The sequence below is a fragment of the Lissotriton vulgaris genome, chromosome 3_2 (assembly GCF_964263255.1).
Source record: "Lissotriton vulgaris chromosome 3_2, aLisVul1.2, whole genome shotgun sequence".
Taxonomy (NCBI): domain Eukaryota; kingdom Metazoa; phylum Chordata; class Amphibia; order Caudata; family Salamandridae; genus Lissotriton; species Lissotriton vulgaris.
The window spans coordinates 176,282,893-176,305,614 of record NC_141690.1 but is presented as its reverse complement, the minus strand read 5'-3'; the positions used below and the strand labels follow the sequence as shown (position 1 = coordinate 176,305,614).

The window sequence follows — 22,722 nt, the reverse complement described above, 5'->3', positions numbered from 1 at the left end:
TGCAAGAACGGACCAAATCAGTAACCATGAGAAGAACAACATTTATAGATGAAATCTGTGACCATATGAAGACACTAATCTATTTCTGCTACAGGCAATAGGCCAAATCACATAAGCAGGGTGCCGTTTATAGTGGAAAGTGATGAATGGATGGTGGTAAGAAGTTTGTGGATACTCACATAGATTTTTAACTCTTCCCTCACAGAAATGTGAGCAAAACAAATGCATGCTTTTAACCAAACGTTGGCACTCGCAAGGCAGTCTGGGTAATCATTTTAGACTCTCAATGCAGTTTAATTTTCAGAAATGTCTGATTTTTTAGGGCTTCCCTGCGGGGTGGCCGAGCCAGGCTCTACTGAAGCCAACCACATCACCAAAATGGGTAATTTGAAAGGCAGAATCTTGATCTCTCTATGTTGCGTTTTGGGGGCTTTTTCGTCGTATACAACAGGCCCAGTGTCATAAGGGACTCCACGTAGACCAAAGCAAGGCTTAACTTCCTTATTTCACTTGTTAATGTCACATATGGCATACTGCGTTCATCTGGCACGGAGTCCGACTGTTTTTCGAATCCCTGCCAGTGTCCGCTCCATGCACGTGTTAAAAATACTAATAACATTAAGATGTGTCTTGAAGGGTGCCTCGAGACACACTGCATACATCGCATCACCTTACCCCTTTTAAAAAACTAAAAACTAAAATAGAATTTGCTAAATATACATTAGATTGCAAATTTGGAAAACGATGAATTAAAACAATACATATGAGGTTGCAATTGTGAGCACTTTGTTGACATGATTCCTTCTCTTCTTTAACATACTAATATTCTATATAGTCTAGTACCTTATGAAGTCATCAAAGTTCATGAAAACCTTCCTGAGGTGTGATCCTATCACCACTTCTTTACCTTTACAATCCCGTCATCATGACCCAATAATTAAAGAGTGAAATAATGGCAATTACTTCTATTTTTACCACTTTGTTTTCATTCTTTTTTGGTTTTGACAATGAGTTTCTCAGGGAAGACCCTGAGCAATCTAAACGCATCACCCTTTGCTGAATTCTGAAGGTTTACTTTTTAGAAATGTATAGCTTTCCTGGTTCACCCATGGCTTTCATACCGGTTTTCATCACAACCTGGAAACCGACAGAAACAACCAAAAACAGGGAAATAAATGGACTACCAGTTCAAAAAAAAAAAAAAAATCATTAACACATAAAATTATATTTTTACAAGTCTACTTTTTCCTGAAAGCTGGAAAGAAGGTGGTCTCAACACAACAAACCTTTTGTTGATGGAATTTTTAGAAAAAAAAAACGCACTTTCTTGCACAACACTTTTTCCACATTTTTCAAATCCCTCACAATTTTGTTATATTCTGGCTATTTTTTGGTACCCCAGGAGAATCCACAAACCCTGGGTACCTTTACAATCCCCACATGAGGGAGAAATGGTGTAGATGTGGCCTGGATACCTTTTGTGGAAAGTAAGTTATCAAGGCTTGAACGCAAAGTGCCCCAAACATTAAAAAAAAAAAAAAATGTCTCAGCATTCAAGGTAAAACAGTGCTGGCAAGACAAAGATCTGCTTTGCACAGCGAGTGAGTGTTGTGCAGCAATGAAATAAAGGACGGACAGACCTCTTAAAATCCACTATTATTCAGTTCCATGGTGATACCAAGAACAGCAGCACAAAGTCTTTACAACGCAAGCAGATAACAGGAACAGAGGAACTTTCATAACAGCATGCGCAGCCAGCTGGTCTACAAACCTTATAACCCAATTCTTTCGTCTTTTCGGCCAGCATGGTGTATTTTTCTTTGTTTCTGAGTAGATGTTCTTTGTCACCGGTCTTTTCGACGTGCTTTAGTTTTTCATGGGAGATTTCCAGCTGTTTCTGATAATGCTGGTGCTTCTCGACTTTTGCTTCAAAATGTTTTAGCTCCTCCTAGAATGTGAACAAAGAGTGAATGTTTAATCAGATTGAAACACGGGCGGGTGAGCGATCTTTCAGAGTACCCAACTTAAAAAAAAATGCATCAATCCTCCCAATCTATTTGACGCTCTCATTCAATCCATTTCAAAGAATCTTCATATAATATAAATGTAGGAAACATAAAAACGACCGACTTCGCAGGCAATTGAATCTTGTGACTGGTCAGGGCAGGGCTGATCAGCATCTCTGAGAATACTGTACACAGAAGGAACAATATACTGCTTAAATGTGGGTCAATAGATGAAAAGAGGAAGAAAAAAGATGGCTTTTGTTCAAGCGCTGTCCTATTTTAGCTGCAATCCCATTAAGACAGGATACATATTGATTCTGTTTTCAAACAATGATATGTGAGAGGACATGTGAGCAGGGGCGGCTCTAGGGTCATGGTGGCCCTGGGCAGGGAGTGTAGGTAGGGGGCCCCGGAAGAGGGGGTCCGGGTGGGGCAGAGCGCGGAGGCCAGTAAAGAGGGGGAGGGGGGATCAGGGTGTTTAGAAGTGGAACAGAGCCGGAGGCCGCCAAATCCCTGCCAGGGGCCGCCACACAAATATGTATCCATCCTCAGAGGATAAATATATTAAGGATATATATTGGTGTGGTGGCCCCTGGGGTTTGGTGGCCCTGTGCAGGTGCACAGCTTGCACATGCCTAAGGCCGGCCCTGATGTGAGCGGTTGTTTCCCCTGCCCCCAACATGCCACCCCAAGTCAGGAAACAAGGGAGAGAGGCAAATAAACAAATATGAAAATGCATGCAAACTGTAGGTAGCTGGCTTTTTATGTAGAAGTGCCTATGTAAGGGCACACCATGCAAAAAGTACAGACAACCCTTATTGGTTTAGAGGGCGTAAATGAATAATCCCAAGTGCTTTATTTATGGTAGTGTGGTCGAGCCGTTTAGGCTTATCAGACGGTAGTGTGAGGCATTTGTTGCACATAAAGTTATTAATTTAGTAAAAGAACACATTTTTTCATATTTTTAGACACTAAGATTATCAGAATCAGTTAAGTACTTTCAGAGTTATAGATTTTTGTAGAAATAGAAAATACAGTAGAATAACTGTTTTTGATGTATGCTATCCTCTGATAGAAACATGCACTGCATAGATATACTTGCAAACGATTTTGGAGAGTGCCTTCTAGGACTTAAGGTGTTTTAGTGGCCAAGGTACGGACACCACCAGCAGGTCTATTTTACCGGACTTGGGATGTCCGGGTGCAGAGGTGCTGGTCGCATTGGTAGCCTCGAGCACTACGCGTTAAAGTCTATAGAAGAAGCACCTGCAAAAGAAAGGCTGCAAGTGGAGGCTCTTGAGGGTGTCTGGAGCACAGGAACAGTCAGTTCACGTGAGCCCGGGCTGGGGGGGCTCCAGTGCAGAGTTTTTTGTCTGGTTGGTTGATGTAGTTAAGAGGTTCTCACCTGGCTCTGGTGAGCTGGAGAGGGAGAGAAAACAGGGCTGCAGGCCCACTCTCGACGAAGGCCTCGTGGACCCTGTAGTCGCTAGACAGCAGCTCCGGCTTATAGTCCCGTACAAGCACTGATCCTGTCATCCCTAAGTGTGGGCAGCTGTAGGTCGCCTTTGGGGACAACACCTGTTCGGAGGCGGAGCTGCTCGGCAGCATGAGAGCTGGGCACCCGAGATGCTGCCCCACAAAATGAAGGCAGCCGAGTCATAAAGGCCTAAATCACTTGGCTATGAGGTGGACTGTGGTGCACTATGCAGCCCGGAACAGGAGGTAATCACCTCTCCCAGTGGGAGATAAATTTGTGGAAGGCAGGTGGGGGGTTCGGCCTTGGGGTGGCACCCGGTGCCCCCAGCAAATGGCATCCCTGCACCCGGAGGTGCACGCGATAAACATGATAGGGAGACCGAAGGGATCGAAGATAGGACTGGCGTCGGACCCCACCAAAACCAGGGAATACTCAGTCAGACAAAGAGCACCTGAAACAGGATCAGACCTGGCGAACCACACTGCAGCCATCCCGATAGCTATCAGAGATGCAAACACTGCTCGGAGCTCAAAATCGGCGAGTTCACCCTGAACCCGGGGCTCTTATGGACAGACCACAAAAAGCTGGCAGGCACGGTGGGTGACTCTGAAGTCACACTGGCCTGGTTGAAACCTACATTTGCGGAAAGCGAAAAGAGGATCCAGGCTCTTCAGATGACTATTGGTCAACTACTGGAAAAGGTGGGAGACGCGGAGGGGCGCGGGGGCCCCAGAGAAATCAGATGGCCCAAGCATAGAACTATTCCAGGAAGATTGGCTCCTCTCAGAGGTCTTGGGAGGCAAAGCATCCACAATGTTTACAGTGGAAAGGGCACATGGGGTACCGGGCAGGCAGCCGGTGCCTGGGTTGCTGCCAAGGCTGATTGTAGCCAGTTTGCTCAATTTCGGAGACAGGGACAACATGCTTCATGTGGCACGTGTCCAAGGCCCATGGCAGGTAGCTGACAGCATGGTGAGTATATAACTGAACTATACCAACGCTGTACAGCACCAAAGAGAACCCTTCCTGTGCATTGAGACACCCCTCTGGAAAAAACCTGAAAAAGCTACTATTCTTCCCAGCATGGGTACGAATGGTTTCCAAAGGAGAGTCCCACTTTATCTCCTCTGCCCCCGAGGCGTGGGACTTGCTCGAGTCACCGGACTTTCCGCTTCCAGAGCAAAGGGAGCCGAACCAACCGGTGCAGTGGCAAAACAATAGGCCAAGATGTAGATCATGCAGACGCCAGCAGACGGCTCTACTAAGGTGCAGGCAAAATCGGACAAGGTAAAAGTGGTCGCTGACATACAACAATACCACTCTCTTGACACCAATAACAAATGGACGTCTCTCTCGGAGTCGGAAAAGGGGGGGAAGATGCAGTATTGGCAGTGGTCACCCTGATTATGGCAGACATTATCGTCTAAAGGCACTGGCAACTGTCCAGACTGAGAAACACACAGGGATGAATACCGCCTAGACCCGCCACGATTGGCGTGTGCACACCAAGGCTACTAGGCCTAGCTAGCCTTCTTGGTTACTTGAACTGAACTGCACAGCTGTGGTCAATGATGTTTCACTGTGTTGTACTGGGGCAATGGACATCTTGGACATTGGGGTGGTAGGTAGTTCTAGACCCACAGCACAAGAGAGTTAGGAGGGGAGGGGGCATTTGGAGGCATGATGGGGGACATCTCAAATTCAACACCAGTCCACATAACGACGTATTCATGACGATGCCTTTAGCAAAGTCCACCAGCCCGGGGCTAGGCCTTTAGGTTTTGTCCTGGAATGTGAATGGCCTTGGCAGTATACTCAAGTGGGGGTCATTTGGCAGTACCTGGGGCGCTACAACCCAAACACCATACTTCTGCAGGAAACACATGAGACACGCTACCTGCAGAGTACTAAACCATGGCAGATATACTCTGCTTGCCCACACAGGTTTCTTGACGGGGTCCGGGGGAATGGGCATCCTGGTCCGGAAAATCCTCCCTTTCCAGGTGACCCATGGATGGATGCCCAGGGATGCCAGGCACCCGTGGGTGGACGCTGAAACTGAGAAAGCTTGCAAGCTCACCTCCTCGTACTGAAAACCGAGGGGCATGACAAAATGGGGAGGCGGGTGGTGGAGATGCCAGAGGCGCCGCTCCTGGGGGGTGGGATGAGTTACATTCAATTTGGCCCTGCAAGTGGACCAGGACAGGGCAACCCGGTCTGGGGATAGACCTAGGCCTGACACATGGCTGGCGTCCTTCTTAGACTCCCTAAGGATGATGGACCTTTCTGAGAAAGGAGCACCTTGAGAATAGACATATGCTGCAAAACAGATGCGGTCCATGTCCAGACAAGAGTGCCTATAGATGCCCTGCCACTTATTGCATAGATTTTCCGACACAAAAAATCTTATCATGAGGTACTTCGGACCACTCACTTCTGACAATGCAACTAACCACCACTACAACGGGGAAAAATGGGGGTAATGGAAGCTAGACCCATGGGAGCTCCGCGTGACATCAGCGTTGTGCGAGTATCCACTTTCAGCACAAAGGAAGCTATAGTGTGAAGAACAAGTTTGGCTGCCTAGATGTTCAGGTATGGTGGCTTGGATGATAAAGTCTGAAGTTTGCTGATCCTCCGGGCAGAAGTTATTGCCACCAGGAAGGCTGTCTTGACTGGAAGGAGCCTGAGAGGACAGTTGTGCAAGGGCTCAAACGGCGCACACATCAGGAATGTCAAGACTACATTAAGGCCTCACTGAGGCATGATGAAGCGTGAAGGAGGAAACATATTGCAAACCTTTCATGAACCTATGTACAACAGGGGATTTGAAGAGGAGTGGCTGGTCAGGCAACCAGAAAAAAGGCTGAGACTGCAGAAAGATAGCCCTTTGAAGGTACCCAGAACAGAGCTCTAATGGGAAAGGGAAAGGATAAAGAGTTGGAGCTGAGAGAGAGGAGCAGAAAGAGTCTACATGTTTCTCTGCACACCATGCCACAAACTTGCCCCAGCGGCTGGCGTATACCGTTTTGGTGGAGGGAAGCATGGCTGCCAGAATAACACCTCAGACTTCGGGCAGAAGGTCAAAAGCTGTCAACCGTCACTACTCAATCTCCACGCATGAAGGCGGAAGCGTTGACCGGTTCAGATGGAGAACCTTTCCCTGCTTCTGCGACAGAAGATGCTCCCAAAGGGGCAACCTGATTGGAGGACCGATGGCCATGCTCAACATCTCAGGATAACAAACTCTCCAAGCCCAATCCAAAGCCATAAGGATGACTTGGGCTCGGTCACACCTGATCCTCTTAAGTACTCAGGATAGGAGTGGTAAGGGCAGAAAGGCATACAGGAGGCCTGAGCTCCACGCGAGCAGAAAAGTGTCTCTGAGCGAGTGCCACCTTGGAAACTCCAGCACACAGAACTGCTGACATTGCGTGTTCTCAGCAATGGAGAACAGATCTAAACAAGTCTCCCTCCATTGCTGAAAGAGACATTGCAGCACCTCTGAGTGGAGATGCAATTTGTGATATACAAAGCATCTTCGTCCATCCTGATGTTCAGAGAGCAAGTGTTGAACCCGACGTTCCAACCATGTCCAGCGAGAGGGCTTCTTGACAAAGGGTCCATGACCCCCACCCCGTCCTGTTTGTTGCAGTACCACATGGTGGTGGTGTTATCCCTGAACACATGTACTAGCCTTCCCTTGATCTAGGATAGAAAGGCTTAAAATGCCAACCAGATCGCCCAGGGCTCCAGAAGGTTGATGTGGAATACGGATTCCGCTGGAGACAAGAGGCCTCGGATCTCCACTTCTCACATATGGCTGACCCAATCCAGAAGCGATGCATCTGGAACCACTGTAAGATTGGGCTGTGGTGGGAGAGGGGTCTGCTGCTGACCCAATCGTGGTTTGCTAACCACCACTGCAGATCTTTAGTAGTTCCCTCTGAGATCTGGACCATGTCAGTGAGTTTCCCCTAATGCTGCGTCCACTGGAACTTTAGGTCTCACTGTAGAGCCTGTATATGCCAGTGGTCATATGTCACAAGCAGGATGCAAGAGTCCCAGCAGCTTCAAAGTCAGTCTTACCAAAATCCAAGCTAGAGGCTGAAACATCAGTATCACAGCCTGAATATCCTGGACTTGCCTTTTGGGGGGGATAGGCCCGAAAATGCACTGTGTCCAGAACAGATCTGATGAAAGAGTGACTTCAGCATATTGATAGTGAACCCCAGTGAATGCAGGAGGTCTGCCATAGTCTGGAGGTGGGACACAACAGCCTGGTGCAAGCCTACCTTTACCAGCCAGCCGTCGAGACAGGGAAAGACTGGCACCCCTGATCTCCGCAGATGAGCTGCAACCAATGCCATCACCTTGGTGAACCCCCGATGAGTGCTGGTAAGGCCAAAAGGAAGCACGGTAAGCTGAAAGTTTTTGTGGCCCACCGTGAACAGCAGGTAACGCATGTGGACAGGCAAGAGGGTAATGTGGAAATATGCGTCCTGCAAGTCCAACGCTACCATCCAGTCTGCTGGGTCCAGGGCAGACAGGACTTGAGTAAGCGTGAGCATTTTGAACTTCTCCTTGAGGATGAACTTGAAAAGGTGCATACCAAGGATCGGACGATGGCCTCATATTTCTTGGGAAACAGAAATTAGCGTGAATAGCAACCGCAACCTACATTTGGCATCAGCACACTCTCAATGGCTCCCTTGGCCAAGAGAGCCGTCACTTCCTGGCAGAGCAGAGTAAGATGGTCCTCAGTCAACCTGTTGGAAGTAGGTTGCATGGGTCGCGGTATTGTCATGAAGGGGAGAGAGCAGCCCCTTTCCGACAATTTGAAGAGCCTCGTCCGATGTGATAGCCCCCCAGTGGGGCTGGTAATGGCATTTCCTGCCTCCCACTTTGTGCCCATGATGTAAGGGGAACTAAAGGTATTTGGAAGCAGCCGAGAGGGAGGGGAGATAGAATGGCCCGACCTCTGGTTTCGTGACCCACAGGGTCTGTGGGTACTGCGTCCAGAGCCATCCAGAAGCTAGGAACATTGAGTGCCAAGGTGGCTGTGTGTGTAAAGATCCGTCTGGAATCTCCTTCTGTGACCATGAAATGAGTGAGAGGTCCTGCCCGTAGCTCTGCTCTTTTTGGAGCACTCTATCACTGAATCCGCCTAGTCTCTGAAGAGACAGGAGCCATCATAGCGCATGTCCAAAATCGATGCTTGGACATCTCCTGAAAAGCCAGTTCTCAGCCAGGCGTGGCGCCATAAGGCCACAGCCGATGAAACCGATCTTCCTAGCAAGGCGGTGGTATCCAACCCACATATGATCGTGAACTTGGCTGCATACCTCCCTTTAGGAACCATAGGCAGTACCTGGGCAACCTAATCCCTTATAGACTGGGAGCAACGGCCCAAAAGGCTTGCCGTGTACATGGGCTGTAGTCCCAGACCGGTGGTAGAAACATTTTTCTTGCCTTAGGTGTCCAGCCGCTTAGATTCCCTATACAGTGGGGCAGAAGGGAATGCACCAGGATTTACACAGGAAGTAAAGGCTTGGACCACCAAGCACTTCGGGGTAGGGTGTTGTGTAAGGAAAGTGGAGTCCCTTGGGGTGGGGGGGTGGCAGTGAGCAATTGTCCTGTTCATAGGAGCCTCTGTGCTGGGCTTCACCAAGTCCGAAGCAGGATGTCTGTAAGGGCTTCATTAAATGGGAGAAGTGGTTCTGAGGGTGGTCACTTCCGGCTGAAGCACCTCTGTCAAAAAACTTGTCTTGACTGCCACTGAGGGCAGGCTAAGGTCCAGACTGAAGACGACCTTGCTGTCAGCAGCATCCCTCTACACACAAGTTGTATCCAGAGAACAGTCCAAGAAAGGAGAAATGACCCAAACTGGTTTGTCAGCTGAACCTCTATAACAGTGGGAGCGGTTGAGACACTTGTTGTTCTCGATCAACGTTCTCTCCAATTGAAAAGGAGATGCTCCAAAGAGTACACAGAAGACTACTGCACAACCACAGCTGGTGTCTGCCTAACACCCAGCTCCAATAGGTGAGGGGACATCACTTGGAGTCTGACCTTGAAGAAGAAGTTATTTCCCTGTCCTTGACTGCATAGAGAGTTCTGCCTGAATGACGATGAAAGGAGAGAGCCCAACCTCCATGAGGAGCAGACTGCGGGTGTGTACAGGAGCAGCTGACCCCAGTGCTGTGGGTCCATCCACCAGTGACTCAAGAAAAGTGTGAGTAGTGTACTCCAGCCTATGAGCATGAAGTGTGCCCAAGTCAATACATTATCCCAGAAATGGTACTTGCCTGCGTGTGCCCGAGCAGCCTGCACTATTTAAGACAGGATAGAAAATGACCAGCAGCACTGGTTCGCATGCATAGATGTACCTGATATGAACGTGGCTATGGCATTGGTTGAAAGGAACCCAAGCTTTCCACAACACTGAAGAAACCTGTGAACCTTTTGCACTTGCCCGAGGGTGGCCCAAACAGACAATGTGAAGCTAGCCCCTGCACTTGGCAACAGTGCTCAACACAGACAAAGCCAGTGCAAGATGCTCCTGCGTCAAAGCACATGTCCCAGTGTTCCGAAGCACTAATTGGACGATTGTGGTGCTATCAGCGCAAGTGACCAGACCCAAGCATTACTGCTTGAAGCGCCTTGAAGCTTTCAAGTTTATGGCCCAGGACGTGCACAAGGAAGGAGGACTAAATCAGCAACTCAACCTAGGGAGGCCCAGACCACTAAACAGCCTGTAAGGCGTAATCCCAATGAAGGTTTGAAATACGCGAAGCACTGGACTGAACAATAACATTGTTGTGCTGTTGATGGTCTCCTCAGCTTGATGTATGCCCACACTGCCCTCTCAGAGAAGCCTGTGACTGGTCACTATTTTTACCACTGAGAGGCAAGTATTGAAGGGGTTGTACTTGGCCCATTTTGTAGAGCCATATTAGGACTGACCCAGGAACATCAGAGGCAAACTACCACAGGCTCCAGGGCTGTGACCCAGTAGCCTCTGCTTGCCTTATAGACTCCAAAGAGTCAAACAGTTTATTGGATCTCTCCTCCATGTACCTTTTTGAGCAAAAACATTTGGACAGGGTGCAATGCAGGTTTCTGTCCTGTAATGTAACAATTTCAAGTAATCCTGGTGCTGTAGAGGGTACATGAGATTCTGGTGCCCCCCTTCAATGAAAGAAGAAACCTCCATATCCCATTTCTAAAATATCAAGATGAGGCGACACGCGTGACTTAAATGATCCAAATTAGAATGACAAATTTAGTCCCTCGTCATCAGGATTCACTACTCAGAACTTCTGTGGTCAATATTTCTCACTGAAAATATCTTTCCTAACTTGCATTTCTACGTATTGAATTCATTTTCTGCCCTACAATCAAATGTCTTCTGTGTAACAACTTCAGATTCGTTTTTAATGTTGCACATTCTGTGTCACAAAAACAAATCCGTTTAATCCATTTTCTTTCTTTCGGTTTTCCTGTATGCACATGTGATGGAGTCTGTTCGCTAGGAAATTCTGCAGAGCCGCAAGTCTTTCCATAATACAACAGACCCCTTTCTGCTGCCTCCACACCCGCTTTTCCATCACAGCTGAATTAGAAGTACACATATTTTGCATAGATCTTTAATGGAAAAATGACTGATTTTTCTTAGCTTCAAAGTCACACCACAAATAGATGCAGAAAGAAACAATAGCTAATTGTGCAGGATAATTTAGGAATGCTGCATATCTCATTTCTGTAAAATCCCTCAATATCACAAGAGTTAATCTGTACGCTTGGATCAAGCGCTTGCACTGTCTAGCAATGTGCTGAGAAGCCACTACTACAAACAGAGCTTCTGCAGACAAGCAAAACCCAACGAGAATGTTCCGATTTGCTCACAAGATCCACCCTTAGATTTAAGTTAGAGTGCTACGTTAGAGGCCCAATAGGGCATAGAGTGGTATTTTTTCTTGCTAAATGTAAGACAATGGTATTCACCATTAACTTGCTGAGCTATCTAAAGGAAGGTAAACAAAAGAAGCTGATCGTTGGATTGCTTCAAATATTCTTAGCCACTGGCAACAAATATCAAAATTAAAACTGCACCAGGCATTGAAAAAAAAATCCAAATGTTACAAGACCTGCAGGTCTAGTGACTTAAATAATTAACTCAACCTAATTATAATGCTCTTGACCCATAAACTGCTTTCAAATTATGTGATACTAGGCAAATATTTAAATTCACTGAGCCACCATTTTCTTCTTTATCACATGACAGCACCTTCAAAAGCACACGTTCAGCATGTCTGCTGTACAAAAACACTTGTGTTTGATTTAATAGATTAAACTTTTGCTTAATTGAAAATACAAATCTAGCCATATATAGGATACACATGACCGTTACATTGCCTCTTAGTTCATTACCTGCATTGTCATCAGGGCAGAAGCAGCACTGTTTCTCAAATCAGGTTTAAAAACTATCACTTTTAATAAATACATGCATGAAGTGCATCACATTTATTTGCAATCAACACATGTTCCATTGAAATGACAGCAACATTTCCCACTAACATGGTTTTACTGATAAAACTATATGGTGTGCAATGCTTGGAAATGGAGTTTCTGCAAATATTTGGCATTTGCACATCACCAAGTGTTCTGATTTGTTTTGCTCCTATTTAATTCTTTACTTGCATCACACTTCTGAATTACAAAACAAATGTCTTTTGTAATTCCTGATGTATTTTGAAATACACGTACAATTCATTTACAAGCTGTTTCAATGTTGTCAGGTTTTTTTCCAAACACAAGTTACAGCTTTTTGTATCACAATGATTTTCAGACAGTTTTCTTGACAAAAACTGTTAACTGTAATAAGAGAAAGAAAAGTAAACACAATTTTCCAGGATAAGATAAAGTAAAAAGACAAACTGACATTTGACCTCTGTCCTGCAACAGACAACAAATGTGTGAAGATAAAAAGATTTAATGGCATCTTTGTCGCTCATTCACTTAAAGAATAGAACACCTGTTCCTTTCAGCTTAAATTCACTCCGTATTAGGAGCTAAGAATAGCTCGACCACATAAAATCTGACTCGCCAGAGCAAGTGGGTGAGACGATTTTTTAGGCCTGTGCACAAATTTGAAGGATGAGTCCAGAAGGAGGTTTCGCAGCCAATTAAAACTGCCTCAATGATTTTTTCTTAATTACATGTTTTGCACAAATAACGACATTAATCTGCAAAATTCAAAAATATCACAGTGCATTTTTCATGTTTAAACATCTGTAGTTTTTACATTGGCTGCATATTAGACAGCCAGCGTTAAGGTTCCATCTTTGGTGTTGTTAGCAGCTGTACCAACAGGTCTCAAACAATGTATAATTTATCGATGTTTTCTCATGTGAATGTATAGTTTAATGCAACCCTCGAAGTATCAGCTATGGCGAGAACATCCTGGAACAAGTGTATCTTGCTATGTTGCAGATACTAAAGCTGAAGGACACTTACCAGAGATTTCATTGTACTTAAGATTGTAAAAATAATGTGACTGTCTTATCAGAATGTACCTTAATCTGATTGGTTCCCTTCACGTGAATCCTGTGTAGGAAAAGCAAACTGATGAAAATGTATTTTTGAAGTAATGCAATGCACACTTTCACTGAGATGTTTTTCCAGCTCCCTTTAAAGATGAAGTACTTCTCTTGCCCGAAGAGTTTAGCTTTACACTTAGGCAGATGCCTTCCCAATTCACAAGACGAATCTTCATTTGATTCATAGATACTGCCTTTCAGAGGCCTTCCGAGCAGACATCTTTTGCTTCAATTCTCCCCAACTTTCCTCACTTTTCCCTAGTTTAGTGGAGTAGGGGTTTCCCTTAATGGAAAACAGCGTCTGCTCACATTATTGTGATGTTGTATAAAATGTTTATGATTTTAATAAACTGAAATAAACATATTTCGAGTCTGCTTCGATTGATTTTGAACAACTTTACAGTAGTTTGTGCTTCTATTTATGATTATGAATTGCTTTGAAATATACTGACTAAAGCATCATGTATTGACTAATGAATTAGAACTAATTGGATGATTTCAACTTGTAACTTCACTAATCGTTGAAAAAACCTCTATGGTTTGCAAATCTAACACTCTCTCGTCTTGGTAAGACTTAATGTGCTTCATTTTATTGAAATGTATTGATTGTTGCTTTACTCAGCTGGAGACCTGAAAACCTGACAAATGAAATCTCATGGGACAGAGAAGATAAATTGGTGGTGAAGCCTGTGTTAGAAATACAAATAGCTTCTATAGGGTTGTCATTCGCTATGCCAGTGTGTGCGTTCGTCCAATTGAGGTGAAGCCATTTCATTACTGTGCAGTTTTTTTCGAGCAAAGCATTCACCAACAAACTAAACATGTTCTTCAGACCCTGCAGGGAAAGTTTCCCTGATTTATTGTAAAATGAACTGCATTAATATTGTCTCTTCCTTGAGAGTTGCCGTTCAAAAACATCTCTCAAAAGAGGTAGACCATGAATCTCATGTGCATGCAAATTATTTTAAGGGCTCTGATATAATGATTACTAGGGTGATAGAGGACGCTTCCCTATCGGCATTTAGGTTTGCACGTAAATAAATATAAGGTGCTTGCAATATTAATGGGGCCAGAGTGGAATTAACCACAGTAGACTGAAGTGGGGTGACACACAAATTCCTATCATTTGAGGTCGTCTTCTAAATGGCTGGAGAAAAATAAATAGATATTCATGTCACTATTTTACAATAAAAGAAGAGGGTATAATATACAGTGATTGAGACAGAAAGTTCTACAGGGACCTCATTGCAGTAAAAATATCACGCAATCCTTTCAAGGTTGCTAAAATTCGGCGAACCAGGCCAACTGGACACTGTAGAAAAGCCGACAATTGAAAATTCATTCCCTTGTAAACTATATTCTTTGTTGGTTGGTTTGTTGTTGAGGACTCTATGGCGAATATATATATATATATGTATATATATATAATAACTACAGATACAAATGTGAGTGATAAACCATGTAGCTGCTTCCTGAATGCACTGTAGTCTCTTTCAAAGTAAATCGAGAAATTGGTTATGTTAAAATATCACACATTTAACAGTGGAAGAACAAACACAATTAAGTGTTCTCCTGATAAATCACAATAGAATTGTGGGGATTTAATAAAGCACCATAAGCATGAACAATGCATGAGAAGCAATATCAAACCAACGCACAACGGGTATGGCACATGAAGGGAATCCGGTCCCATTTTAACAGAGTAGAAAAAAAACTCTTCCTCACCAAAACAATTCTGAAACTTGGAAATGTTTTTTTTTTTAAATGATGTAATGCCTATTGATATTTTTCTAATTAATATTGTAACTGATTCCAATAAGAACGCAGGCACCAGACACGATTTGTATTTCCCTTTAAGGTACAAGATAAGCACCTTACCATTAAATGATATAAGTTTACATTCAGATACACTTTCTCTGTACTACCCAAACAAGTATTGAAATGCAGATGTTCACACAATTATAGAAAGGGGTGTAGACAGGATCTGTGCGAATGCACAATTAAGTGTTTGTGATTCGTTTAGGGCTGGCATACTTTCCATCACAGGTGCCTTGGACCACTGTGTTGTATAGGTAACACACATTTATTAAACATATTACAACAGACTTTGGGCTTCCCTTTTGGCGCTCTTCACATCCGAATTTACAGAGCTTATCGGCCCCAAATATCTTAGACTGTTAAGATTAACGGACTCCCCACTAGTGCCTACCCCTGCCGCATCTGCTACTTGGGGAAGGGGCCTGTCCATTCGACGGATAAACTTCCTTTTTACCTAGTCAGCTTTTTATTTGAGGAGGAGGGGGTGGTCAGGGGGTTTTGTCTTATCGATTGTTGTGGTTTCTGCCCGAGCTATACGGTAGTGACATGCTGGGTTGCAACCCGATGATTGTGGAGCACAATGGCTCATTTGTTCCTTTTGTGGATGAAACCAATAAAAGAAATATAAAACAAAAAAATATATATACATATATATATATATAACATACACCACAGATGAAAATAGATTGTTAAACGTTCTGCTCACCTTAAATGATACAAGTTCAGTTTCAGTGAAGTTGGCCATTTTGGCCATGTCCCACAAGTCATTCACTCGAGGCTCTTCAAAGTCTAAAATAAGAGCAAAATAAATTGTTAATAGCAAACCAAAGGCTTGGGAAAGTCCACCACCTATTACTCTGATCTGTATGATCAATCCTTAACAAAAGGGAACATTTCAAATTATTTGCAAATACGGGTTGCAATGACTATCCCTCCCTCATTTATGCTCTGCAACAGAGTTCTTTGGAAATAAGTTTGAGGTTAGTCTTTTTAATTTCTACACTGTGCTCCTCTAGTTCAGTCAGCCTCCTCTTCCTTATGCTGATCGCCATCTTTTGTCTCCAAGATAAACGGTAGGCTTGTATCTGGATGCTTAGCTTGATGCAACCCCCATCTCCTGCAAATTTTGGTCTACTACATCTGGAACGGTCCCACCACGCAGACAGAAGTACTTTTCATTTTGAACCTTACCAAGCTGAAATTATAAAAGCATTTCACCATTCCAAGCCTCCTTAATGCAGGAAGTTTGTGGTGGCTGGCTGGCACTGCTCTAATAGTTGTGTATTCTAAAACACACCAATCACTTTCCAAAACTGTGAAAGCTTCAAAGGGAATGTTGCCATGTTGAGTGGACTTACTCGTAAAACAATATCCCTCTATTATTATTTAGATTGAAAACAAAAATCTGACCTAAACAAAATCAGAGCTCATAATCCATACGTTTAACAGCCCATCAAATTTTCAATTTCTACAGAAAATTATTTATTTAACTACACACACACTGTTTCTGGCAGCTTTGCCTTTTTTAAACATTTCCTTTTAGTGAGATTATGAGCTCGAATGTTTGGACAAAGACTGAATGACATGCAGTTGCCAATGGATATACTATTTTAGGATTTCTTTTCTACAAACGCACTGACTGTGGGAGTTTAGGTGTGCGTTTTGTGTGCTTGTATTTGGGTGCAGAATTTACACGCCGTATGAGGTGGTCAGCATTGGGTGGCAAAGCATTTATAGGAATTCTGGGAGGTGCAACTGCAGTGTTACAAAAGAGTGTTTTGCATTTTTCCTAGTTGTGTTTTATGCAGTCTAAATTTTACATTAGTGCAGGTCTGGTTATTTCTAATATGCCCCTGGAGTCTAAGCTGTCGCGCAGCTATTTCACCTTTCACAGCGGCACAGATTTCCGGGCTAAATTCTACTTAGGTTCCTTAGATGCTTGATTGACATGTTAAAATTCACTGTTGCAGATCACACGAGGTGAACCTCCCCTTGCAGCTAATAAGCAGATGCAATATTACCGCCGAATAATGTGATGGTTCTGAGGAGTAAATCTGTTCCCATACGTAGGAAATGGGAGCTCCCTATGAGGGTAAGCACAACCACAAACTTATGAATGTGTGGGTAGTCACAAACGTTTTTATCGAGCCATTCTCACTCTGGAAATAGAGGCTTACCCTGCAGGGTTTGAATGGGAAGAGAACAGCAACAAAAGAGCTGGGTGCACGGTAAAGGGGTTCTCCAGGGAAGAACATATTTTCCCAATTATGAGAAAAAACGTTTCAAAATGCAACTTAACTCATCCTAGACATCTCTGTATGTGTAATTGTAGACCTTGGACAATTACGAATGTGGAAATGTCTACACATTGATATAAAGAGGTGTCGCAATTGTTTAGGTGCACACATCGAAACCACCGAGGAATACAGAAATGTTAAACTGTACAACCAAGCATAGGTGAAAACTTCTGAGTGTAGACGTACGAATTACTTTGAGAACAAAGCCTGTTGCAGATCAGGAACGTACCCGTATCCACCAGTTCTGCATGAAAGACCAATTGCAAGTTTTTCTGGGCATTTATGTGCAGCGCATTTGTTCCCTGGCCTCAGGGCTTTAAGTGGGTCGGGTCAGATGCTGAGACGGGTCCCTATCGGGCTCTTCCTTTTTACCCTCACCCTCAGGGTGAAAATAAATCTTAACTCTGCAGCAGTACCACCCTTTAATGCCTTGCTGAATAGTTCTTTCATAGTCTCATCATTTCAGAATTGAAGCATTTTCAATGCTGTATACAACAAAACCATAGTAGGTGCTTGTTTATCATATGCAACTAACAACCATTGACAAAGCCAATAGTCCTGGCTTGTTGTAGGTGTAATGTTACTTGTTGTATTCTATATTTGGATGCAATGACAGAAGCAGCAAACCACCAGTCAGGTGGCGCACTATGCTAAGCACAGATTTTTAGCATATATGTTTTTAGGCCACACTTAATTACACCGGCTATGCCTCTTTGAGAGCACCCCCGCCGTCCCAAGTTTTTTCATCCCACTTAAAGACCTGTTCCCGAAGAACACAGCTGCAGCATATTCTCTGTGACAAACCAGGTATAGATCATGTTGACAATTAATGCAGATTGCCAAATGTTCTATTTAGAGAGGGCCGGAAGGCAATGCTGCCTTTACAGGGAAAAGGTTAATGCACATTAAGAATTAAATGTTCTGTATTGGTTTCATTTAAGCCAGCATTTTATCTTCTATCTGCCATTCGTTCATGTGCGCTTTTCTTTTTTTGCATTTGTTGTGTTAAATGACTCGCAGGCACAGAATTTATTGAGACTTTTTGGTTAGCAAGTGGTAACAATAGGAGAGTTGTCTGCATCGGTTTGCTGTCCCTTACTGGCATGGTTTTATTTGGTTAATTATTAAAGAACCATAACAGGAAAAGACAGGTATAACAAAAGCAAACACAAATAGACAGCGAGGCACGTGGAATGAGCTTGTATAAAGGCAAAAAGAAAGATTAGAACTGTACCCCGACAGATGATCTACAAATGTGATTAGAAACATCCTCATAGGTTCATGAGAAGACTACTGTCGGGTAAACAAATTATGTAACGCATCCCCCTGACCCCTAGTAATCCCCGCGTTAATAGGCTACCTTTGTAGAGCAGAACAAGATGTAAACATATTAACGTGTTTAATGAGTGTGTTATGGACCAACTTGTATAAACCAACATACGGCACATACCAGCTGCAACTTCGTATCCCTCGTGGCTTAATTTTCGTATTCGTTCAAATCCCTGATTGATGCTCCTCAGTTTGTCCTTCAGTTCTGTGTGCTTCCCATGCAGCACTTCTTCCTTAACTTCATATTCAGAGGGGCTGATCACATTTTTGTGGATTTCTGTACGAAAAACAAACATTGGTTGTTACAGTACATTATACTCGAAAGAAACTAGTTTGCTAGACTACAAGAGAGGCAGGGCTCAGCCTTGATAAGCTGTGGAATCAGAAAGACCAAGCAATCTGGCACCTAGAAGTAAAAGAATCAAGAGCTTTCCCATTGTACCTTTGAATAAGCAGCAAAGCCTACCTCAAACAAAACAACAAGTGGTACTTGTATACAAAAAACAAAACAACATTAGAGGTAAAAATAAATAGGTCAAAATTCACAAACCAATTCGTTGGAAACGAAATAATGTAAAGATTAAAATATAATTGCCGCCCTTGTGGCACAGGGATCAGAAACTATGAAAAGAGACAAAGTGACATGTTTTTGTTATCTCTGGAAGTAAACATTTAAACACACCAAAGCTATGGCTTTCAATCTCAAAAAGTACCAATAGCGGGAAGTGTTGCATTCGTTTTTGGAACTGAAACTAGGCAACAGCCCTCATTTCGCACCAAGAGAATACTTTTTTAAAAACGAGTACTTATTAGGAAACTCTTTCCTTCAAAAATACAGTTTCAGTCATTTGCAGCACCAAATGTCCTGGTTCTAAAATTTGATTAATAATGCCCAAATGCTCAGCACGGTATGCTTTAAAGCGTTCATAAATGCCACATAATGAATTTGCAATGTTGAACTTGTGCATGTTGAAATGTCAAGGTACGGCATTTTAAACAGATAAAGTGGTCACAATGTGTACAATGATGCCACATGCAGTGAAAAATTGCCAGTCAATCACTTCCGAAAGGTCAAAGGTTTTAAAAAGTCTGGAAGAAAAAAGTCTAGAAGAAACGCAGCTAAAAGATTGATCAGGTTAGAAATGTAAGCAAATATTCGCAATCTGGCAAGACAGCTAAACTTAACTACAATTCATTTTAACGGACTGTGATGTTAGCTCTGATGTACAATCAATCAATCAATCAATCAGGGGTTAGTAAAGCACAACGACTCACCCGTGAGGGTTTCAAGGTGCTGGATGGAAAGAGGGGTGGTTCTGCTGAGTGCTAGGGTCATCCGAAAAGCCAGGTCTTGAGTTCCTTCCTGAACTGGGGCAGTGTGGGAGATTGCCGGATGTGGAGGGGCAGGCTTTGGCTGCGAGGAACAACTTTCCTCCCGTTTTAGTATTGTTGATATGTGGGACGGTGGTCAGAGAGAACTGGGCTGATCGGAGGTGTCTTTTGGGTGAGTGGAAGGAGAGGCTGGTGTTCAGGTATGCGGGTCCGGTGTTGTGAATGGCCTTGTATGCATGTTTGAGGAGTTTGAAGGTTATTATTCTTTCGACTGGAAGCCAGTGGGGGATGTCAAGGATCAATCTAGCTGCGGCATTCTGGATAGTATGGAGTTTGCGGAGGAGTTTCTTGTGGAGTAGAGAGTTTTGCCGTAGTCCATCCTGCTGCTGATCAGTGCGTGTGTGACAGTTTTTCTGGTTTTGGTTGGGATCCATCTGAAAGTCTTTCGAAGCATGCGGAGGGTGTCTAAGCAAGTTGAGGAGATGGCACTGATCTGGCAGTTCATTGTGAACGAGGTTTCTAGTATGATGCCGAGGCTTCGTGCTTGGCCAGTCTGGGTTGGGGGATATCCGAGGGTGGAGGGCCACCAGGAGCCATTCCAAATCGGAGGGGTTGGGGCCAAGGATGAGGACTTCTGTGTTTTCGGAGTTGAGTTTCAGGCAGCTGTTCTTCATTCAGGTGGCGATGGCTTTCATCACTTCTTGGAAGTGGTGTCTGGTATGTTGGGTTCGTTGGTGAGGGAGAGGCTCAGATGGGTGTAGTCGGCAAAGGAGATGATGTAGAGCCCATGGTCCCGGACGATGGTTGCGAGGCGGCCATCAAGAAGTGGAAGAGGGTGGGGCCGAAGGAGGACCCCGGGGCACTCCACAGTTGGTGTCGGTCAATTCCGAGAGGTAGAGAGGGAGTCTGAACAGCCGAGTTCTGCCAATGAGGAAGGAGCGGATCTAGTAGAGGGCCTTGCCGCAGATGCCAGCGTCGTGGAGTCTGGTGGCTAGGGGGTGGTGGGAGACGGTGTTGAATGCAGCGGAGAGGTCCAGGAGGATGAGTGCTGCCATTTTGCACAGGTCGAGGAGGGAACGGAAGTTGTCGGTTGCGGTAAGCAGGGCGGTCTCAGTGCTTTGGTGGCTTTGGAATCCAGATTGGGAGATGTCCAGGTCGTTGTTAGCTTTGATCAATTTTGTTAGTTGGCCTTTTCGATGACCTTGGCTGCGAAGGGAAGCAGAGAGATGAGTTTGAAGTTCTTAAGGTCTGTCGGCCCCGCAGAGGGTTTCTTCAGGAGGGGGTGGACTTTGGTGTGTTTACAGTCGTCAGAGAAGGTGGTGGTGGTCTTGAAGGAGTCAGTTGATCGTCCAACATAGTTTGGGTGTGCTGGCAGAGGAGGCTCAGTTGAAGATGTGGCTTGGGCAGGGGTCTGAAGGTGCTCCGGAAAGTATGCATTTCATGGTCTTCAATGTGTTTTCTGTCATGACCGCGATCCATTTGAGCAAGGCTGTAGGGGGGGCGTCGCCTGAGGAGGGAGCTGGAGCGGTGAGGTGGTCTTAGTTGTCGAAGTTGTTGTTATCTGCACATTAGTGTAGGGAGATCTGGACATATCATTGGGATCAACACTACTGATGCCATAACTGACCATTGGCAGTCCAATAAACTGGGTTTATACTAGAGATATAGTGAGGTAGAAGTTTTTAAAAACTGTTGGCTGGTGGTACTTGCTTTGTATGAACTCTTGAACTAACTGGTGATTTGCGCGCTTTTTACACGGTTATGAATGGTAAATCATTTGCCAGTGCCAATTGGGTACACTAATATTGCCTTCTTTTTGAGAAATAGGTCTGCAGTTTGTAAACTCTTGTAATTTGGCACACGATTTGTTATTGGTAGACAACAACACAAAGAAAACTTTGATAAGTTGAATCATGATAGTACAACTTTTTGTTTATTTTCTGTGCTGCTCCAGTGTGGGGGTACTTTACACAGCAGCTGTGCATGGTGTGGCTTTGTGGGGAGTGGAAGCTTGCACTGGTGCTACTCACGCTGCACCTGGATTGGGTACGAAGGAAATGGAATACTACGGCCTATGTAGGGTGACCAGGCGTCACGGACTTGACGGGACAGACCCAGGTTTCCACTTGCTGTTCGGGAAATTTAGCTTATGTCACTTTTTTTAAAGAAAGCAATGTAACTAACGGGCATGCTACTGGCTTTAAAAAATGCATTTTATTCATGTTTTTACTGCCTCTTCCGTAATTCTCTGCTGAGGAGCGCGGTCATTCTGAAGTAAATTGTAGTCCTATTTTTGTAAGGTCCTGGTTTTTGGTTTTAAAATTCTGGTCTGCCTATGTCATGCTTTTACGTTAAGTGGGGAAGTTATGCTGGCTTAACTGTACGTTTTGTGTGTTTGAAGAGCATCTGCAAACGGGTTGCTCATGTTATTAAGCATGAACATTCATAAAAGAAGCTTGCACTGAAATGTCAGCACTGTGCCGGCTCGCTGAATCCATTGAGGTTTTTTGTCTGACATCTTTACAAGCAATAAAGGTGTCATGTCTCTTCAACTAAAAATAGCTCTTTTTTAAGCATCAAAAATGGTCTTGGAACCATGTACATGGGCTATCAATACAGCTCCCTTTCAATTGTTAGAGGTGGCAGGGAAGCATGAATGTGGAGTCAGAGCCTCAACAGAGACTCTAGCCCTTCCATGGTTACATATTTGTGGGCACTAATGCCCCAATTCCTGGACACTCGAGCAGGGAGTATGCAGAAGGGAAATGAGTGAAAAACATATATGAAAGAAAATCATGTGTGAAAGGGAATTTGTCACCAGTTCAGGAATATTGGGCGGCAGGGCATGCGCTCTTTTCCTG

At 44.2% G+C, this 22,722-nt stretch overlaps 1 protein-coding gene across 1 annotated transcript in view; it reads right to left on the bottom strand.

Moving 5' to 3' along the window:
• Positions 1-22,722, bottom strand: part of LRPAP1 (LDL receptor related protein associated protein 1) — a 144,392-nt gene that overhangs the window by 1,655 nt on the left and 120,015 nt on the right. Inside the window, exons 5-7 of the mRNA XM_086964145.1 lie at positions 18,651-18,806; positions 15,610-15,692; positions 1,772-1,948 (exon numbers count right to left, since the gene is read on the bottom strand). Coding sequence (XP_086820271.1) covers positions 1,772-1,948; positions 15,610-15,692; positions 18,651-18,806 — 416 coding nt within the window. The remainder of the gene's footprint in view (positions 1-1,771; positions 1,949-15,609; positions 15,693-18,650; positions 18,807-22,722) is intronic.